Source organism: Bison bison, unplaced genomic scaffold (assembly GCF_000754665.1).
Source record: "Bison bison bison isolate TAMUID 2011002044 unplaced genomic scaffold, Bison_UMD1.0 scf7180017864374, whole genome shotgun sequence".
Classification (NCBI taxonomy): Eukaryota; Metazoa; Chordata; class Mammalia; order Artiodactyla; family Bovidae; genus Bison; species Bison bison.
The window spans coordinates 5,456,483-5,476,754 of record NW_011494946.1 but is presented as its reverse complement, the minus strand read 5'-3'; the positions used below and the strand labels follow the sequence as shown (position 1 = coordinate 5,476,754).

General features: G+C 41.9%; 1 protein-coding gene across 1 annotated transcript in view; it reads right to left on the bottom strand.

Annotated features, from left to right (window-relative positions):
- Positions 1 to 20,272, bottom strand: part of LOC105000759 (collagen alpha-4(VI) chain-like) — a 123,982-nt gene that overhangs the window by 87,420 nt on the left and 16,290 nt on the right. Inside the window, 9 exon segments of the mRNA XM_010856754.1 lie at positions 1,763 to 1,855; positions 1,997 to 2,142; positions 6,573 to 6,651; positions 7,638 to 7,972; positions 13,729 to 14,283; positions 14,629 to 15,201; positions 15,724 to 15,735; positions 17,997 to 18,021; positions 19,249 to 19,829. Of these exon segments, the coding sequence (XP_010855056.1) occupies positions 1,763 to 1,855; positions 1,997 to 2,142; positions 6,573 to 6,651; positions 7,638 to 7,972; positions 13,729 to 14,283; positions 14,629 to 15,201; positions 15,724 to 15,735; positions 17,997 to 18,021; positions 19,249 to 19,829 (2,399 nt within the window).

The following is a 20,272-nucleotide window of genomic DNA, read 5'->3' as shown; positions in this document are numbered from 1 at the left end:
CTATGGTGTTGGAGAAGACTTTTTAGAGTCCCTTGGACTGCAAGGATATCAAACCAGTGAATCCTAAAGGAAATCAATCCTGAATATTCATTGGAAGCTGATGCTGAAGCTGAAGCTCCAATACTTTGGCCACCTGATGTGAAGAGCTGACTCATTGGAAAAGACCCTGATGCTGGGAAAGATTGAAGGTGGGAGGAGAAGGGGACAACAGAGGATGAGATAGTTGGATGGCATCACTGACTCAATGGACATGAGTTTGAATAAGCTCCAGGAGATGATGAAGGACAGGGAAGCCTGGCGTGCTGCAGTCCATGTGGCTGCAGAGTTGGACACGACTGGGCAACTGAACAACAAGAGCACATATAACTTATGAGAAGTGGTTGTTTATTTCTGTATGTCAGCCCTTTAGTCTCTCTTTTATTTTTAGTCTTCTTAGATTTCTAAACACACAAACTATTTCCTCTCAAGGAAGTCTGGCTTACCATTTTATAGCCAGAGATGTTTATTAAGTCTAAAAGACAGTAAATAAAATATGAGAGCCAAAGCCTATTTATAATTAACAAAGATGAAAGTTACACTGCTGCTGCTGCTAAGTCGCTTCAGTTGTGTCCAACTCTGTGCGACCCCATAGACGGCAGCCCACCAGGCTCCCCCGTCCCTGGGATTCTCCAGGCAAGAACACTGGAGTGGGCTGCCACCTCCTTCTCCAATGCATGAAGATGAAAAGTGAAAGTGAAGATGCTCAGTCGTGTCCGACTCTTAGCGACCCCATGGACTGCAGCCTACCAGGTTCCTCCATCTGTGGGATTTTCCAGGCAAGAGTACTGGAGTGGGGTGCCATTGCCTTCTCCGGAAAGTAATACATCCAAGCACTAACAGACAGAGCAGAGAAATCAAGAATTCAGGACACTTCCATCTTTGGTCTCAAAAAGAGTTGTTAAAAAAATAATCAAGAGGTTCCCAAGCTTGATTTTCTGACCTTCCAGTCCTGTATTTAAGAATAATAAGAGGGGGGAAAAAAATCTAGTGCTAAGTTGTACACTGTTCAAAATTAAGATTGATCTAAGAAGTCAGTAAGAGCTCATTCCATCTCGTGGAAAACCACTTACGAAAAGAGAATGTAAAAACCTAAGGGTTTGATTCAACCTTCCATGCGAATTTGTGATTATCTACCCATCATGATGCTCTAGTCCTGTGAGAATGGAACCTTGTGCCCCGGGTATCTGAGGACCATTTCTAATGAGACAGTCTCCCTTAGAAGTAGTAAGCAGTAATTTTCCTATCACTTAACTACAGAATTAACAGAGAGAGGCAAATCAACCACCAGTAAACCAGTGACTGTATTTATCCTCGGAGCTTACTGGTATAAAATAGAATATTAGATCAGAGGGGAAGAGGCTTTGAATACTGCGAAGAAAACAGATACTGGACAAGTGACAATTTTGTGGACAAGTGAAAACTTCTGTGTGGTGGTAGAACCTGTGAAAGTGTCAAATAAATGTAAGGAGACAGCACCAGTATAGTGGATATGAGCCTTGGAGTCAAGCAGACACAGGGGTTGAAATCCTAAAATGCCTCTTTGTAACTGTGCAACTTCAGGAAAACAGTGTTCCCTCTCTGAGCCCCAATTTTATGCCTGTAAAAGAGGTCTGTTAAAAGGACAGAGTTAGAAAAGGTGTGTTAAAGACCTAACACAGGCCTCGAGTGTAATGGATACAAAGCCTCTCTCCCCTTCCCCCACACACACCCAGCAAGAACTCACCTTTCCCCCTGGGCTCCCACCATCACCTCTGTGCCCGGCCTCTCCAAAGCACTTTGCATACCTATTGCAGCATGTCCTTTCTACAATTGTGTCCTGAAAACAAAATCCATGTCACATAATGGTTTTGTTTTTTTTTTCCAATGCTGTATTAACCTATGGCACATTACACACTAAAGAAACAAAATTCCCTCGAGGTTTTAGGAAAGGATGGTGTTTAAAATAAGGAAAACTTACAAGTTGCTTCAGTAAGATGCTCGGAAGGCTGTGCAGTGTGATGCTCAGAGGTTGATTATACGCAAATCCTCTGCCAAATTCTAGCTCCTGGAGCTCCTCTAATTTATGGACGCCTTCCAGGCCAATAGTCAGGAGTCCAGAGAATCCTTCAAAAGACCAACAGGTGGGCGATTTCCTTGCATGTCTTTCATATAGTCTGACTTGTTTTGGCCCCAGATCCCCAGATCCCCATCATCATCCCATCCTTCCTATATCCTCATCTGTCTTTTTCTCAAACTGCTTTTCCTCAAATCAAAGCCAGCTCACAGCGTGCCTTCCTAAAGAACTGGTCTGATATCCCAGCAGCTAAAAGGTAAACAGTTAGGACTCTAGAACTAGAAAGGTTCACTCTAGAAAGGTGAACAGTTAGGAACCAGAAAGGACTCTCAGAGCCCTCGTGTAGCCCCTGTTTTTTGTTTCTGTCAACTTAAAAAATATTCGCAACCTAAAAGTTATGTTTTATTCAGTGGGAATTTTTAGAACTTCAAGCCCAGGAGATAGCATCTCAAGTAACCCGGAGAGAACTACTCCAAGCAGGCAAGGGGGGAATCAGGGTTATTTGGAAGTTTTGCAACAAAGGGCAGGTAGTCCTGTTGCAGGGAAGAGCCAATTCTGACTCCGCTTTTAGGTCTGTTTCTCTTTCTTTAACCTTTGCTTCCTGTTGCTTTTGTTCACCAAAAAGATACTGTTTATACCTAAGGGCCTGCCTCAGGGAACTCTGCCCCTCTGAGATTTGAAGGTTGCACATGGTACTTAGCTTCTTCTATCCATGCAAGCACTAACTGGTCATCTGGATTTTTCCACAAAACAGAAAACATGTGGAAAAGAACACATTTTAAATTTGACTAAAAAGTACTATAGAATTTCAGAACAAATAATAGCATTAATATTTTAAACATCAAATTGATACACAGACCCACACACATGCCCATTAGCTTTTTGCTATTGTAAACAGGCTACTGTAAAATCTTATGGTTAAAAGTTGTATACATATTCTTAAGTATTCCTTAAAATGAATTCCCAGAAATGGAATTGCAGATCTAGCAGATAGGCAGAATTTGCAGTCCTTTGTTATATACTCCCAATTCCTTTCCAGAAAAGCTGTAACATTTTACACTTCCAGTGGCAATCTATGCATTAAATTCAGTTGAAAGCAAGTTGTCACAGAAATATTCCATTTAAGGCAATACCTACTAAGATACCCATGACATTTTTCACATAACTAGAACAAATAATCCTAAATTTTATATGGAATGACAAAAGACCCTGATTTGTCAAAGCAATCTTGAAAAAAAAAGAACAAAGCTAAAAGTACTATGCTCCCTGATTTCAGACAATACTACCAAGTTGCAGTCATCGAAACAGATACATACTGGCACAAAAACAGACACATAGATCAGCAGAACAGAATAAAGACCCCAGAAATAATCCCACACGCTTACGGTCAATTAATCTATGGCAAGAGAAGAAAGAAAGAAAGAGAAGTTGCTCAGTCGTGTCCAACTCTTCCCTACCCCATGGACTGTAGCCTACCAGGCTTTTAATCCGTGGGATTTTCCAGGCAAGAGTACTAGAGTGGGTTCCCATTTCCTTCTCCAGGGGATCTTCCCAACCCAGGGATTGAACCCAGGTCTCCTGCATTGCAGACAGACGCTTTACCATCTGAGCCACCAGGGAAGCCTAGAGAGAGGCGGACTATCTAATGGAGAAAAGACAATTTCTTTAGTAAGTGGTACTGGTAAAACTGAACATGTAAAAGAACTAAATTTGAACATTTTCTCACACTATATACAAAAAACTCAAAATGGATAAAAGACCTAAATAGAGAATCAGAAACCATAAAATTCCTAAAAGAAAACATAAGTAGAACACTCTTTGACGTAAATTGTTGTGTTATTTTTTTGGGGTCTCTCTCCTAAGGCAAAGGAAACAAAAGCATAAATAAATAGGAGCTAACATGCTTTTGAACTGTGGTGTTGGAGAAGATGCTTGAGAGTCCCTTGGACTGCAAGGAGATCCAACCAGTCTCTCTGAAGGAGATCAGCCCTGGGTGTTCTTTGGAAGGAATGATGCTAAAGCTGAAACTCCAGTCCTTTGGCCACCTCATGCGAAGAGTTGACTCATTGGAAAAGACTCTGATGCTGGGAGGGATTGTGGGCAGGAGGAAAAGGGGACGACAGAGGATGAGATGGTTGGATGGCATCACCGACTCGATGGACGTGAGTTTGAGTGAACTCCCGGAGATGGTGATGGACAGGGAGGCCTGGCGTGCTGTGATTCACGGGGTCGCAAAGAGTCGGACACGACTGAGCGACTGAACTGAACTGAACTGAACAGCGAAAAAAGCCATCAACAAAATGAAAAAAACAGCCTACAGAATTGGGAGAAGATATTTGCAAATGTTAGGACCAATAAAGAGTTAATATCCAAAATTTATAAACAGCTCATACAATTCAATATCAGAAAAGCAAAGAACCCAGTTAAGAAATGGGCAGAAGACCTGCATAGACTATTTCCCAAAACATAAGATGACCAACAGGCACATGAAAAGATATTCACATCGCTAATCATCAGAGAAACACATATCAAAACCACGACGAGGTATGACCTCACACCTGTCAGAATTGCTAGTATCAGAAAGTCTACAAACAACAAATGTTGTGAGGATGTGGGGAAAAGGGAATCCTCCTACACTGTTGGTGGGAATGAAAGTTGTTACAGCCACTGTGGAAAACAGTGTGGAGTTTCCTCAGAAAAACTTAAATAGAACTACCATATGATCTAGCAATTCTACATTTTGGTATATATCAAGAGAAAACAAAGACACTAATTCAAAGAGATAAATTCAACCCAATGTTCATGCTACTACTCACAACAGCCAAGATATGGAAGCAACCTACATATTCATGGATAGATAAATGGACAAATAAGATGTGGTTATACACAGCTGATGCTGGGAGGGATTGGGGTCAGGGGGAGAAGGGGATGACAGAGGATGAGATGGCTGGATGGCATCACTGACTCGATGGACGTGAGTCTGAGTGAACTCTGGGAGTTGGTGATGGACAGGGAGGCCTGACGTGCTGGGATTCATGGGGTTGCAAAGAGTCGGACACGACTGAGAGACTGAACTGAACTGATACACAGCTGACTCTTGAGTAACATGGGTTTGAACTGCATGGGTCCACCTACAATGCAAATTTTTTCAATACTTAAGTACTGTAATACTACAATGATGTATAGCTATACATGTACTATAATAACGTATGGCTAGTTGAATCCATGGATTCAACTGTGGATTAAATTGTGCATACAGCAGGCCAACCATAAAGTTATATATGGATTTTCAACTGCAGGGACATTTGGCACCCCTAACCTCCAGGTTGTTCAAGGGTCAACTCTATATATAAGGGTATATTACTCAGCCATAAAGAGTGAAATCTTGCCATTTGCAACAACATGGATGGACCTAGAGAGTATTGTACTTGGTGAAGTAAGTCAGACAGAAGACAAATACTTTATGTTATCAACTTATATGTAGAGCATAAAAAATAAAACATACAAGTGAATATAACAAAATAGAAACAGACTCATAGATACAGAGAACAAACTCGTTGTTACCAGTGGGGAGTGGAGTGCAGCAAGACAGGGGTAGCGGATTAAGAAATACAAACTCCCACGTATAAAATAAATAGGCTACAAGAATATATTGTACCGCACAGGGAATAAAGCCAATATTTTACAATAACTCTAAATGGATTGCAATCTACAAAAATATCGAATCACTGTGTTTGGCACCTGAAATAAATACGATAATGTAAACCAACTATATCTAGAGTATACGGATACATGTGTACTTTGGCCACCTGATGCAAAGAACCTATTCATTTGAAAAGACCCTGATGCTGGGAAAGATTGAAGGCAGGAGAAGGGATGACAGAAGGTGAGATGGTTGGATGGCATCACCGACTCGATGGATTTGAGTCTGAGTAAACTCTGGGAGTTGGTGATGGACAGGGAGCCCTGGCGTGCTGTAGTCCATGGGGTGCAAAGAGTTGGACACAACCGAGCTACTGAACTGACTGACATGTACATGTATATTGTGCAGCAGCCCCTGGAGATGACTAAAGAGAAAGAGTCAGGGAGACAGCGGTAGGAAAGGCAGGAGAAGAAGTAAGGCCCAGGATGATTTTAGTTTAGGAAGAAAAGAGACATATGGCTCCCAGAGAGCCTAGAAGAACAGAGACCACCCACTCCACAAGAAGCAGGAGCTGCCCCTGTGACCCTCCAAAGCAGACGCCAGGCTGGTAATTGGTCGGTCCTGTCTCACTCAGAGCGACCCTTAGTAAGTACTGAGGATGTGGAGTCCAGGGTCTCTCAGCCCTGAATAGCCCCCAGTTCATATGAAGAGGGAGACTGCATGTCAGCTTCAAGGGCACTGAGGTCCCACGACCTGGGGTCAGCATCTGGAAATCTGCAAGACTGTGTCAGCCCTGTTGGGGGAACAAGGCCCCACAGGGCAACGCCCTGCACTTACCTTTGCTGCGGAGAAGCTCAGATACTTCCTTCAGTTTCTCTAAATCATCATCCAGTCCATCTGTAAACACTAGCAGGACCTGTTGTTTACAAGAGAGGAGGGAGTTGCAGAAGCAGGGAGAGAGAGAGGAGGAGGGGAGGGAATTGGGGAAAGGCAATAGAAAAGACAGATACTATGAACTGCATGTTTCTTCACTGGGTCTTCTGGTATACCCAGCCTTTCACCATGTTCCCTTTGGTTTTACCCATTCATCTATTTGTGACTTCATTACACATTCACTTATACTGCAATGTCCTCCCCTACATGCTCTCCAGCCCCCAGAAAAGAAGAATTTGAACCAGCTTAATGTATTGACTTAAAAATATATTCCAAAACCTTTTACAATATTCATCTTCATCAATGCAAAACTCCCCAAATTTTAACGCATTTTCTACAAATAAAATGTGCTACTTCTATCCATAGAAAATTAACTTAAAAAGTGAATTCCATTTTACAAGAAATAAACCCACTGGATACAGAATACAGGATTGAAAGAAAAATTCAATGTAACTTTCAAAGTTAGTGGATGTAATTTGCTAGTACATGTTATATGAGACCTTTTTGCTTCTGTGACTCGTGTAGGTGCACAGTTCTGGGGACCCAGGAAGGGAAGTTTAACTGCTAGGAAGCTTTTAACTGTCACTAAAGGTGGTTCAAGGGGATGGTTAGAAAAATAATGAGCCTTACTGTACATGAGAATGAGTGACCATGGGAACTAGTATCTTTCAAGACGTCTGGAATGAATTTGTGCCATGAAGGAATCTGGAATCACTAGCTGTGGACAACCTGAGGGCAGGGACTTTATCTTTGTATTCCTATCGGCATTCAGCAGAGCCTCCAGGGTTTGGTAAATATTAGCTGATTGAATGAAAACACATCTCTTTTTGGTCTTTACTGAGTAAGAGAACAGAGCTCCTCTGGATAAGCTCTCCAGTGAAGAACGATTTAGTTGGCCTCGGTCACAAAAGTGTTATCCCTCCAACCCTGCCTAATGGCTCCAAAGCAGATTTTCTTAGCATTTTTTACCTTCACATTGGCAGAAGACATACGGATAGCACTCTCTCCCAGGGACTGCAAAAAATGTACATCCATATGGTTGCTCCTGGCAACCTGGTGAATCAAGAACTTCTGAATGGTCTCATCACTGTACTTTTCAAATCCTGAGTCAAAGATGAGCTGGCCCTTTGAGCTGGGAACCAGGTAGCGGAGCATCACGTTGGTCTGGCCTGTAACGTCACAGCTAATATTGGGAAGCACAGCCAGCTCCTGCATCAGCTCTTGCAATAATCCTCGAAGCCTCTGCTGAACTTGCCTCGTGGGAGTGGAGAGATCAATTCCTACAGACAAATCTACACTGCATCCTTTGAAGGTAGAGGAGAAGGAAATCCAATTAGTCACCTATGACTGCACAACCCACCCCAGAAGATTATCAACCAATCTGGTCCTGCAAGGAGAATCTCCAACCAACCCATAGAAGTATAAGTGAAATAATGGTGTGATGAAAGAAATGTGGTGTGAGATATAGGGAAATCTTTCTGGCTTACACGTGAGTTAACTTGAATTTTATCCAACTAAAATAGCCTGTTTGTAGCCAACAAACAGACATTGTACATCAGCCTCAATAATTAGAGAAAAGGAACCAAAAGTAAAGAACATCCATGTTAAAAATAAAGATTAAATGCCTCTCTTCCTGGAATGCCAAAGCTTATTCTCCTTTGATGATAAGACACCCTTCCCAAGTGCCAAGGCCATGCTGATTTGCTGTGTACTTGCTGGACTGTTCCTTTTTTTCTGAAACTTAGAAGAAATATAACCCTGACTTGTTTAATGTTCTTTGTTCTGACAGAATATAAAACTATACTGAAAACTATTTCTCTGGAGAAGTTTCTCAGAGTAATCTAGGAAGTGGGCTTCCAGGCTAGTCCTCAGTTTGGCTCAAAGGAAAAACAAGAAAACAAAACAGAAAAGATTTCTACTCTTATTATTGATTATTTTCATTGACAAATTTTTGTTGTTTACTTTGGGGGATGGCTTGTTACCCAGCAAAAACTAACTGATACATATATACTGTTTCATATAAGACCTGTTTCAAAAGAACCTCTGCACATCCTATTCCTTCCACCTGAGGTATCCTTTCCCATTCCCATCATTCTAATCTGGTTAACTCATACATATCCTTCAAGTTGAAGTTCAAAAGCCCCCTCCCTAAAGCATCTGTGATTCATGACCCCAGGCCCTCGAATTGAGCTATTAAATGCCCCTGTATATCCACTATTAGTTTACAAGACCTTCTGTCTCTCTGAACAAACATTCCCTCATGGTACAGACTATGTCTTCTTACTTTCCCAGTGTGTAACACAGAGGCTCATTAAATGTTCCCCAAATGAATGAAGACAAAATATAAAACAGCCTTGAGTCTCTTTCAGCACAAGCTGTACTATTCCCTTCTGCCCTGGAAGTTTCATTCATCACCCATGTAGATACCTTGTTTCAGAGAAGCATATTAGAAAAGATCAAGACTGATTATCACTCTCAATTTTATGTTTGTCCTACCTGAAAATATTTAAGCCCTCCTAGAAGGGTGTAGCTAGAATTGGAAGGCCCACTGATCTTTCAGGCTACACCTCAGTTGAGTTCAGTCACTCAGTCATGTCTGACTCTTTGCGAACCCATGGACTGCAGCATGCCAGGCCTCCCTGTCCATCACCAACTCCCAGAATTTACTCAAATTCATGTCCATTGAGTCAGTGATCCCATCCAACCATCTCATCTTCTTTCGTCCCATTTTCCTCCTGCCCTCAATCTTTCCCAAGATCAGGGTCTTTTCAAATGAGTCAGTTCTTCACATCAGGTAGCCAAAGTATTGGAGTTTCAGCTTTAGAGCAGTCCTTCCAATGAATATTCAGGAACGATTTCTTTTAGGATGGACTGGTTGGATCTCCTTGCAGTCCAAGGGGCTCTAAAGAGTCTTCTCCAACACCACAGTTCAAAAGCATCAGCTCTTTGGCACTCAGCTTTCTTTATAGTCCAACTCTCACATCGTACATGACTACTGGAAAAACCACAGCTTTGGCTACACCTACCCATTCATAATAAGACCATCTACAAAATTTCACTAAGGAGGAAAAGTTAATGGTTACAAACGCATTTGGATTAGAATTTGGGTACAAACTTAAAAATGTAACTTCTCAACCACAAAAGGACTGCTACTTATTAACTATTTCCTGACAACAAGCATGACATTGGATTGTCAAAGCCAGACAGGACATGAAGACGTTCTCTCTTTAGATCAGCATGAACTGCAGTATTTGGCCCAGAATCAGAAAACAAAACTGCAAATTAGGGGAGAAGGAAGTTCTAAGGGAAATAAATAAACATTGGACCCTTCACTGGTTAACATAGACATCAACAGTGGCTTAAGTTTCTCAGGGACCTGGGACCCAGGCCTGACTCATGAGTTTCAATCCCCTAAATGCCACATTCTGTGCGAGCTGTCCAGATGTCTTTCTGGAATTGAAAAGACAGAATGTGCCTTACTCCCATCCTTCCATATAAAACATCTTGGCTTTGTTTTGATTTTTAAGTCTCTAATTGAAGTTTGCCATAAAGAGTTTTCACAGATGTAAATCCCATTTCTATATCAGATCTGAATTCAGAAAAAAAAAAAGAATTTCTGAGTATGGTATATTATTCTGACATTTCTAATTTACATTTTCCCCAGAAGCATTTTCAGTGGGCTTTACCCTGTAATGCAAGGAGCACTTTCTTTCCCTGATAACAAAGAGGGTTGACTCTCACCAGGTAACCTCTAAAGTTTGTCTGATTCAGCTTTATAATTCTAGAATCAGTTAGGTTTAGCCATTATTAAAGTACCAGCTAACACAGAACTGGAGATAACTACAAATCCTAATTTATTAAATGGCTCAAAATGACCTGAGAAGACAAGCTGGAATCCTGTACCTCTGCTCTTCTCCAGGATAATCACAGACAATAAAAATGAAACAGAACAAACAACAGCAAAAATAAATAGGACTTTGGTTCCTGAAGAACTGGACTGTTTAAGGACATTCCATAATCCATGCTCATTTTAAAAAGATAATTCTATACATGTACTCTTTTCAATTGATTTCTTTTCAACATTTACTTATTTGGCAAGGCCAGGTCTCAGTTGTGGCTTTAGAACTCTTAGCTGTGGGGTATGGGATCTACTTCCTGACCAGGGATCAAACCCTGGATCCCCTACACTGGGAGTATGGAGTCTTAACCACAGACCACCAGGGAAGTCCCTCAGTTTATTTCTGAATTTACCAAAGGCACTGCAAAGTAGTGATATTCTTGAGATTTGTTGTTGATCAGTTGCTAAGTCATGTCAGACTCTGCAACTCCATGGACTATTAGCATGCCACTTTGATCAGTTGCTAAGTTATGTCAGACTCTGCAATTCCATGGACTGTAGCATGCCACAGAGAAGGCAATGGCAACCCACTCCAGTGTTCTTGCCTGGAGAATCCCAGGGATGCGGGAGCCTGGTGGGCTGCCATCTATGGGGTCGTGCAGAGTCAGACACGGCTGAAGAGACTTAGCAGCAGCAGCAGCAGCAGCAGCAGCATAGAATGCCAGACTCCCCTGTCCTTTACTGTATCCCAGAGTTTGCTGACTCATGTCCATTGAGTCAGTGATGTTATCTAACCATCTCATCCTCTGTCATCCCCTTCTCCTTTGCCTTCCATCTTTCCTAGCATCAGGGTCTTTTCTTATGAGTCAGCTGTTCACATCAGGTGGCCAAAGTACTGGAGCTTCAGCTTCAGCATCAGTCCTTCCAATGAATATTCAGGGTTGATTTCCTTTAGGATTGATTCTTGAGATAGTAGAATCAAAAATACTCATTTAATACTCTAAAAAATTGGCTCTGGCTTTGACACCAAACTGCTGGGAAGTTCAAACTCTGACACCATTATTTCCCATCTGTGCTTCATAACCTCTCTCTTATTTTTCTCACCTGGAAATTGAGTATCATAAAGAGAGGGCAACAGGTAAGAAGGCTAGGGCTCCCCAACTGGAGGAAATAATCTGTAAGTGGCAGACTTTTTTTTCTCTTTCTCTATACAAAATTAAAAGGAGGTTTCTTTTAAATTCTATGTTGTCATAGAATGGTTCTGCCTGAACTTAACTTTCCTCAAACCTTGAGCCAACCAAAGTGTTTTTCTTATGGAAATGTTTTTCTTAAGCTATGTTAATGAATTATGTATTTGCCTTGGAATCTGCCTTTCTTCAAATCTGTTCCACCTAAGATTCAAACCTTGAACCAATAATGGCTCAACAGACCAGTACCTCTTACTCATGGGAATGTTCTCTTAAGCGATGTTAATGAAACTATGCATTTGCTTGGAAATCTGCCTTTCTTTAAGATTCATGTCAATTGTTTTACGACTGGGGATGACGCACCTTCTGCCAATACTATCTCAAAATGCATATTGTGGGAGAGGCTCCTGATGCAATTCTCTCAGTTTTGAGGTGCTTCTTTATCTGATTAGCAACTTGCTAACAGATATATAACTCCTCGCTAAAAACTAGCAAGGGGGCACTCGTACTGCCCTCTTCTGATGTCTATGTCAGGAGCTTCCTCTATCCTTTTTATACTTTAAAAAAATTTTATCACACAAATGATTCGAGTGATCAAGCCTTATCTTTCAGATCAAAATCCTCTCCTCCGGAGGTCATGAATCCTGATGTAGCTCACAGCACACAGTCACAACCTTTCAATAATAGCATCTGCCTCACATGGGGTTGATGTGGGATTATTGGGCTTTATGCATCCATTATATATTCTTCCATATGATATATATGTATATATACTGTATTGTACCATACTGTACTTTACTTTGGGCTTCCCGGGTGTCACTAGTGATAAAGAACCCACCCGCCAATGCAGGAGACATAAGAGACGCAAATTCGACCCCTGGGTTGGGAAGATACCCTGGAGGAGAGTATGGCAACCCACGCCAGTATTCTTGTTTGCAGAATCCCTTGCTCAGAGGAGCCTGCTGGGCTACAGTCCACAGGGTCTCAAAGAGTCAGACACAACTGAAGCGACTCAGCATGCACACACACACTGTACCATATAACCCCCTACTCAAAGCGTGATTAGAAGACCAGCAGGATCAGCATCACGTGGGAGCTTGTTACAAATGCAGAATCCCACCCCAACCTACTGAATCAGAAACTGCATTTTAACAAGCTCTCCAGGTTATTCAAATGCATGCTAAAGTTTGAGAGGTCCTGTTGTACTCTGTTATACCATATCAAAAGGCAATATAGAACAGCATTTAGTATACAGACTCTAGAACCAGACTGCCTTAAGTTCACATCTCATTTCTGCTATTCACTTAGACTAAACAACCTGATTTTGCTGTGCCTTGGTTTTCTCACTTGTAAAATATTGATAATGTATATTAATTAATTATTAACAGGGTTATGTGGAGATGTAATGTTTTAACCTATGGAAGTCCACAGACCAGGCCCTGTACAAAAACACCATCCACGATGGAATGCTACTCAAAAAGAATGAAATAATGCTATTTGCAGCCATGTGGATGGATCTAGCAATTATCATACCAAGTGAAGTAAGTCAGACAGAAAAAGACAAATACCATCTGATATCACTCTTATGTGAAATCTAAACTATGACACAAAATGAGCTTATCTATAAACCAGAACCAGACTCACGGACATAAAGGACAGACTTCTGGTTGCCCACTGGAGAGGATTGGGCAAGGGGTGGATTGGGAGTCGGGGCCTCGCAGATATAAACCAGTATACAGAGAATAGATAAACAAGGTCCTATTATAGCATAGGGAACTAATTCAATATCCTGTGGCAAACCATAAGTGGAAAAGAATATGAAGATATATATATACGTATATGTATAACTAAATCACTTTTCTGTGCAGCAAAAATTAACACAACATTGTAAATCAATACTCAATAAAATAAATTAGGGAAAAAAAAAGATTCCCCAGGACAAGGCTATAAGTATTAGTTTTATTAAGATAGCCAACCGGGTCCCTGACGCCTACCGAGGGCTTGTGGATCAATTAACAAGCCTTCTGTCACTCACCTTGCGGAATGCAAACCTGGTAAAGAATTTCCTTCTCCAGATTTTGCAGGGACTCAAATTTTTCTTCATAGTACACTTTGCTCTGGTCGTTGGTGATCTCCAAAAGCTGAGAGAATTTGACTTCACCCACCCCAATGGCAAAAATAATTATGTTTCTGTCCCTCAGGGCCTTGGCTGGTAAAGCTACGTTGTCCCGGGAGACCCCATCAGTGACCACAATCAAATACTGATGGACACTGGGCCTCCCTCCTCTTGAACTCCCAAAAAAAGGCAGAGTAAAGTTCAGAGCTTTCCCAGTGTATGTGCCACCATTGATTTGCTTAACGTCTGAGATGGCTCTGTGAATGTCCACCTTTGAGGAGTACCGGTTGAGCCTGAATTCTTCCTGGGGGTCTGAGCTGAATTGCAGAAGGCCAATCTGAATCTCATCAGCACCAATATTAGACTGGTTGACCATTCGCTTCATGAATTCCTTCATCTTTTCAAAGTCTTTTGGAGAGATGGATTCTGAACCATCCATCAGGAAAATAATGTCAGCTTTCCTATTCTTACAGGCTGGAGGGGAAAAGGAGAAGGACAGAACATTTACTCAGAGTCTGAAACAATTAATTACAAGTCCCCAGGGAGAGTCTGGGGTGACACATATACAACGTGAAAATATTTATAAAGGGGGTGGAAGTGGAAGTCAAGGAAATAAATTTCTGTGACCCACCATAAATCAGTCTCAAAACAAGACACGGCCATATGATAGAGATCTATCATATGAACCAGCTTGGTTTATTCTAGCTCATCCAATACTTTTAGACCTATGAATGCACAGTTCCAGAATGAAGCCTATTCAAATAGATTACACATATATACTCGAAGAGAGACACTGAGATTGAAGAAAAAAATTCTTACTCTCTAAGGAACAGATGTCTTGTACCACTTCTTGTTGGATGGTCTTCAAGGACTCAAAATCATGCACGTAAAACATTCTGTCTTCAGCAATCTCTTGAAGCTCAGCAATATTAGCATCTCTGACTCCAACTGCTTAAATGGTGACTCCATGGCCCCTCAGCGCCTCTGCAGCATCAGCCACCGGGTCCATAGATTGGCCGTCAGTGACAACGATGAGATACCAAGGCACGTTGCTGCGAGCAGAGTCTGCAAAGACCTGGATCATGCTGCCCAGGGCCTCACCCGTCTTGGTGCCCTCTCCCTTCTGCTGGATGCTGTCAACGGCTACCTCCAGCCCCGCCACACTGGAGTGCTGGCTGAGGGTAAACTGAGGACTGACTTCGTCCCAGTACTGAATGACTCCAAACTGGACTCTGTCGGGTCCAACGTGGAACATCCTTATCACCTCACTCATGAACACCTTCAGTGCGAGAAAGTCGTCTTGGTGGGTACTGCCAGACCCGTCAATAAGGAAGTAAATGTCTGCCTTCTCGATGTGCACACAGCCTAGGCAAGAAGAAGCAGCAGCAAGCCGTCAGAATGGCGTGGGAGAGGGCGTGGGACAAGGCTACAGGTCCCGATCCCCCAGCACTCCCTCATTGCTGCCTGAGACTCTGCCTGTGTGTGTTCCTTGGCCAGAAGCATGATCAGCCCATACCCTGGGCAGGCAAGGGAGTGAGTGAGAGTGGCCAGCAGCCCGTGATTGGAAGCGGGTAATGGATAAATATCCCAGCTCCCTTGCCCTGTGGGTGGGACCACTCAGAGGACAGCTCAGCAGTCTCCCTGAGTCTCTGGCAGAGCCAAGGCCCAGGTGCCTCCATGCCTCCAGCAATAGCCTGCTCACTAACTCAGCCCATTGCTGGCGGGCTCTCCTTCCTCTCTCCATCCCCACTCCCCTAACAGTGTACCTGAGCTCCACTCCCAGATAAATCACGTGCATCCATAGCTCATATCCTCATCTCAGAGTCTGCTTATGAAGGCATGAGATAAACATTGCTTGACATTTCTCAAATGGGGAAATTGAGAACAAGCTAAAAGTAAAATATCAGCAGATATGTGGCAGGAAAGCTATGACAAACCTAGACAGTGTGTTAAAAAGCAAAGGCACCACTTTGCTGACAAAGATCCATATAGTCAAGGTGATGGTCTTTCCAGCAGTCATGTACAGATGTGAGAGCTGGACCATAATGAAGGCAGAGCACCAAAGAACTGATGCTTTCAAACTGTGGTGCTAGAGAACTCTTGAGAGTCCCTTGAACAGAAAGGAGATCAAACCAGTCAATCCTAAAGGAGATCAACCCTGAATATTCATTGGAAGGACCGAAGCTGAAGGTACAATACTTTGGCCACCTGATGCAAAGAGCTGACTCATTGGAAAAGACCCTGATGCTAGGAAAGATTAAAGGCAGAGGAAGAAGAGGGTGACAAAGGATGATATGGTTGGATGACATCACAGATTCAATGGACATGAACTTGGGCAAACTCCAAGAGATGGTGAGGGATGGGAAGCCTGGCATGCTGCAGTCCATGGGATCACAAAAAGTTGGACACAACATGGTGAATGAACAACAATTTGAAGCTATGGGTTGTCTCAGTATCCAATATTCCTGCTTCTTATGTGAGTTAAACTTTTTAAATACATGGGCAAGAGAGTGCATTTTAGGAAATTTAGTTAAAGTTAATATAAAACTTTGTGGGTTTTTTTGAAGTATAGTTGATTTACAATGTTGTGTTAGTTTCTACTGTACTGCAGAAAACCTCAAATAGCCAAAGTAATCTTGAGAAAGAAGAATGGAACTTGAGGAATCAACCTGCCTGAAAAACTTGAGGAATCAACCTGCCTGACTTCAGACTACACTACTAAGCTACAGTCATCAAGACAGTATGGTACTGGCACAAAGACAAGAATATAGATAAATGGAACAAAATAGAAAGCCCAGAGATAAATCCATGCACCTGTGGACACCTTATCTTTGAGAAAGCAGGCAAAAATATACAATGGAGAAAGACAATCTCTTTAACAAGTGGTGCTGGGAAAACTGGTCAGCCACCTGTAAAAGAAAGCAACTAGAACATTTTCTAACACTATACACAAAAATAAACTTAAAATGAATTAAAGATCTAAATGTAAGACCAGAAGCTAAAAAACTCTTAGAGGAAAATATAGGCTGAACATTCTCTGACATAAATCACAACAAGATCCTCTATGACCCACCTCCCAGAGTAATGGAAATGAAAACAAAAATAAACAAATGGGACCTAATTAAACTTAAAAGCTTTTGCACAATGAAGGAAACTATAAGCAAGGTAAAAAGGCAGCCTTCAAAATGGGGGGGAAAAATAGCAAATGAAGCAATTGACAAAGAATGAATCTCCAAAATATAAAAGCAGCTCATGCAGCTCAATACCAGAAAAACAAACAACCCAATCAAAGAGTGGGCAAAGGAACTAAACAGACATTTCTCCAAAGAAGACATACAGATGGCTAATAAACACGTGAAAAGATGTTCAACATCACTCATTATTCAGTTCAGTTCAGTTCAGTTCAGTCGCTCAGTCGTGTCCGACTCTTTGCGACCCCATGAATCGCAGCACACCAGGCCTCCCTGTCCATCACCAACTCCCGGAGTTCACCCAGACTCACATCCATCGAGTCAGTGATGCCATCCGGCCATCTCATCCTCTATCATCCCCTTCTCCTCCTGCCCCCAATCCCTCCCAGCATCACAGTCTTTTCCAATGAGTCAACTTTTCGCATGAGGTGGCCAAAGTACTGGAGTTTCAGCCTTAGCATCATTCCTTCCAAAGAAATCCCAGGGCTGATCTCCTTCAGAAAGGACTGGTTGGCTCTCCTTGCAGTCCAAGGGACTCTCAAGAGTCTTCTCCAACACCACACTTCAAAAGCATCAATTCTTTGGCGCTCAGCCTTCTTCACAGTCCAACTCTCAAATCCATACATTATTATAGAAATGCAAATCAAAACCACAATGAGGTATCATCTCATGTCCGTCAGAATGGCCACCATCAAAAAGTCTACAAACAATAAATCCTGGAGAGGGCATGAAGAAAAGGAAACCCTTTTACACTGTTGGTGGGAATGCAAACTAGTACAGCCACTATGGAGAACAGTGTGGAGATTCCTTAAAAAACTTGAAATTGAACTGCCATATGACCCAGCAATGCTACTGCTAGGCGTACACACCAAGGAAATGAGAACCGAAAGACACACGTGTACCTCAATGTTCACTGCAACATTGTTTACAATAGTTAGGACAGGGGAGCAACCTAGATGTCCATCGGCAGAAGAACGGATAAGGAAATTGTGGTACATATACACAATGGAATATTACTCAGCTATAAAAAAGAACGCATTTGAGTCACTTCTAATGAGGTCAGCGAAACTGGAGCCTATTATACAGAGTGAAGTAAGTCAGAAAGAGAAACAGCAATATAGTATATTAATGCATATATATGAAATTTAGAAAGACACTAATGACGATCCTATATGCAAGGCAGCAAAAGAGACACAGATGTGAAAAACAGACTTTTGGACTCTGTGGGAGAAGGGGAGGGTGGGATGATTTGAGAGAATAGCACTGAAACATGTATATTGCCATATGTGAAATAGATGACCAGTGCAAGTTCAATGCATGAAGCAGGTCCCTCAAAGCCGGTGCTCTGGGACAACCCAGAGGCATGGAGTGGGGAGGGAGGTGGGAAGGGGGTTCAGGATGGGGGACACATGTGCACCCATGGGTGATTCATGCCGATGCATGGCAAAAACCACAGTACTGTAATTATCCTCCAATTAAACTAAATAAATTAATTTTTTTTAAAGAAATGCACAATTTGCCAGAAAAAAATTTTGAAAAAAAATTTTTTTAATAAAAAATGCAAGTTGTTTTCAAAGACATTGTTGGTGCATTAGATGGCACCACAAAAGATTGTGTTTTTGTGATCATAAAAATCAATAAGGATTTCTGGACTCAGATTGTTTCCAAAGTGGTTCTCTTTCCACATGAAAGAAAGTGAAACTGGAAATTATAGAAAATGCACTTTCAGATGATTAATGAAGAGAACATGTGGAACTCCAGTCAGCAGGACTCATATTCAAGAAGCCTTGGTCCTACACAAATGATTGGCAAATTCACGGTCACTTATTAAATTTTAAGCTGAAATTTTAAAATTCAAGAATGCTTGTGTCTTTTTAGAAATAATCTCCTGTTTTAAGTGGCTTAACAGGTGGTTAATTCATACCCTGATCCCTACAGCTCCTACTGTAAAGATACATGTATTTTCATCCAATTCTTTGTTAAAAGGGATGAGGGGTAAGACAGGAGGAGGCAAGAATATCCACTTTTTCATTCACATCTTCTGCTGTTTGGCATCAAAATAAAGATTTTATAAGTCTTGTTTCTGTTTTTTAATGAATTGACTCCATAATCTTTTCTTGGATGGGGGGTAGAGGAGGTGGGTCACTGGAGCAAACAAAGATTTTAAAGAAATCAAATTTTTGGAAAAGGTGTTCCTACCTTCTTGCAAGGCAAAGCCCATCCCAGACACAAAAGCCCTTCTGCCCACAAGCTCAGGACAGAGCTGGTTCTTAATCTTGCTTCCCACAACAGCAAGTTGCAAAAAAGATTCCAGGAGGATGACATGCTTCCAAGGGGGATATGATGCTATCTTTTCCAGGTCCGTGCTCTCCAAGGCAAGCTGGGAGCCCACTGCATAGATGGTCATCCCTGCCTTGTGGAGGAGGGAAGCTGGTCTGGACACGTTGTCCTGGGAGGAGCCTGCCATGATGACCACGACTACCTGCTGCACACCTTGCTGGGACCGGCTGCCCTTCTCCTGGATGAAAACCTCATTCCTTAAGAAATCCAACGCAACACCAGTCTTAGTCTGTCCTGCTCTTCCCCTGTGAGTTAGTTTGTCCAGATGCTCCAAGATCTTGACTCGATTCTGAAATGCATCCAGAGAAAACTCAAGTCATGGTTCCTCGCTGTAGAAGACCAAGCCAACCCGCACGACATCCGGATGAACACTGAGAGATCTGATGGTGGTCTTTAAGAAACTGACAACTTGCTGGAAATTCGATTGCTGAGCCCTGCTAAAGTCCTCAATGAGGAATACCAAGTCAGCCGGGATAGCAGTCAGACACTCTATAGACAAAAACAGAAACAGGAAGAAGGGCTTAGTATGAGAACAGAGGAATAAAGACAACACTTTTTCTGTATACAAAGGCTGTATTATGCTTTGTATTTATACACTGTATATAATATATAATAATACATCTTATACTAACTTATGCTTATTGGAATTTAGTGGAAGCCTTTATGACCATCATTTGGCATGGTCGTCAAAGAACATTATGGGGTTCAAAATTTCCCATGTGAAAATGTGTTCATATCACTTGTCAAATATGTAAATATATGAATATCCACAAGAAAGTGCTTTAAGACCATTTTTCAATTCATCTAAGTCCATTAGAAGCATCTTAGTCTTGCTTGCCTAGTTTTTTCCTTCACTTTTCTGGTTTCAGGAAACCTTGGGTCAAATTATCTTTTGAGAGGCCTGGGCAGTGTTATGACAGTTGAGAGAAAGG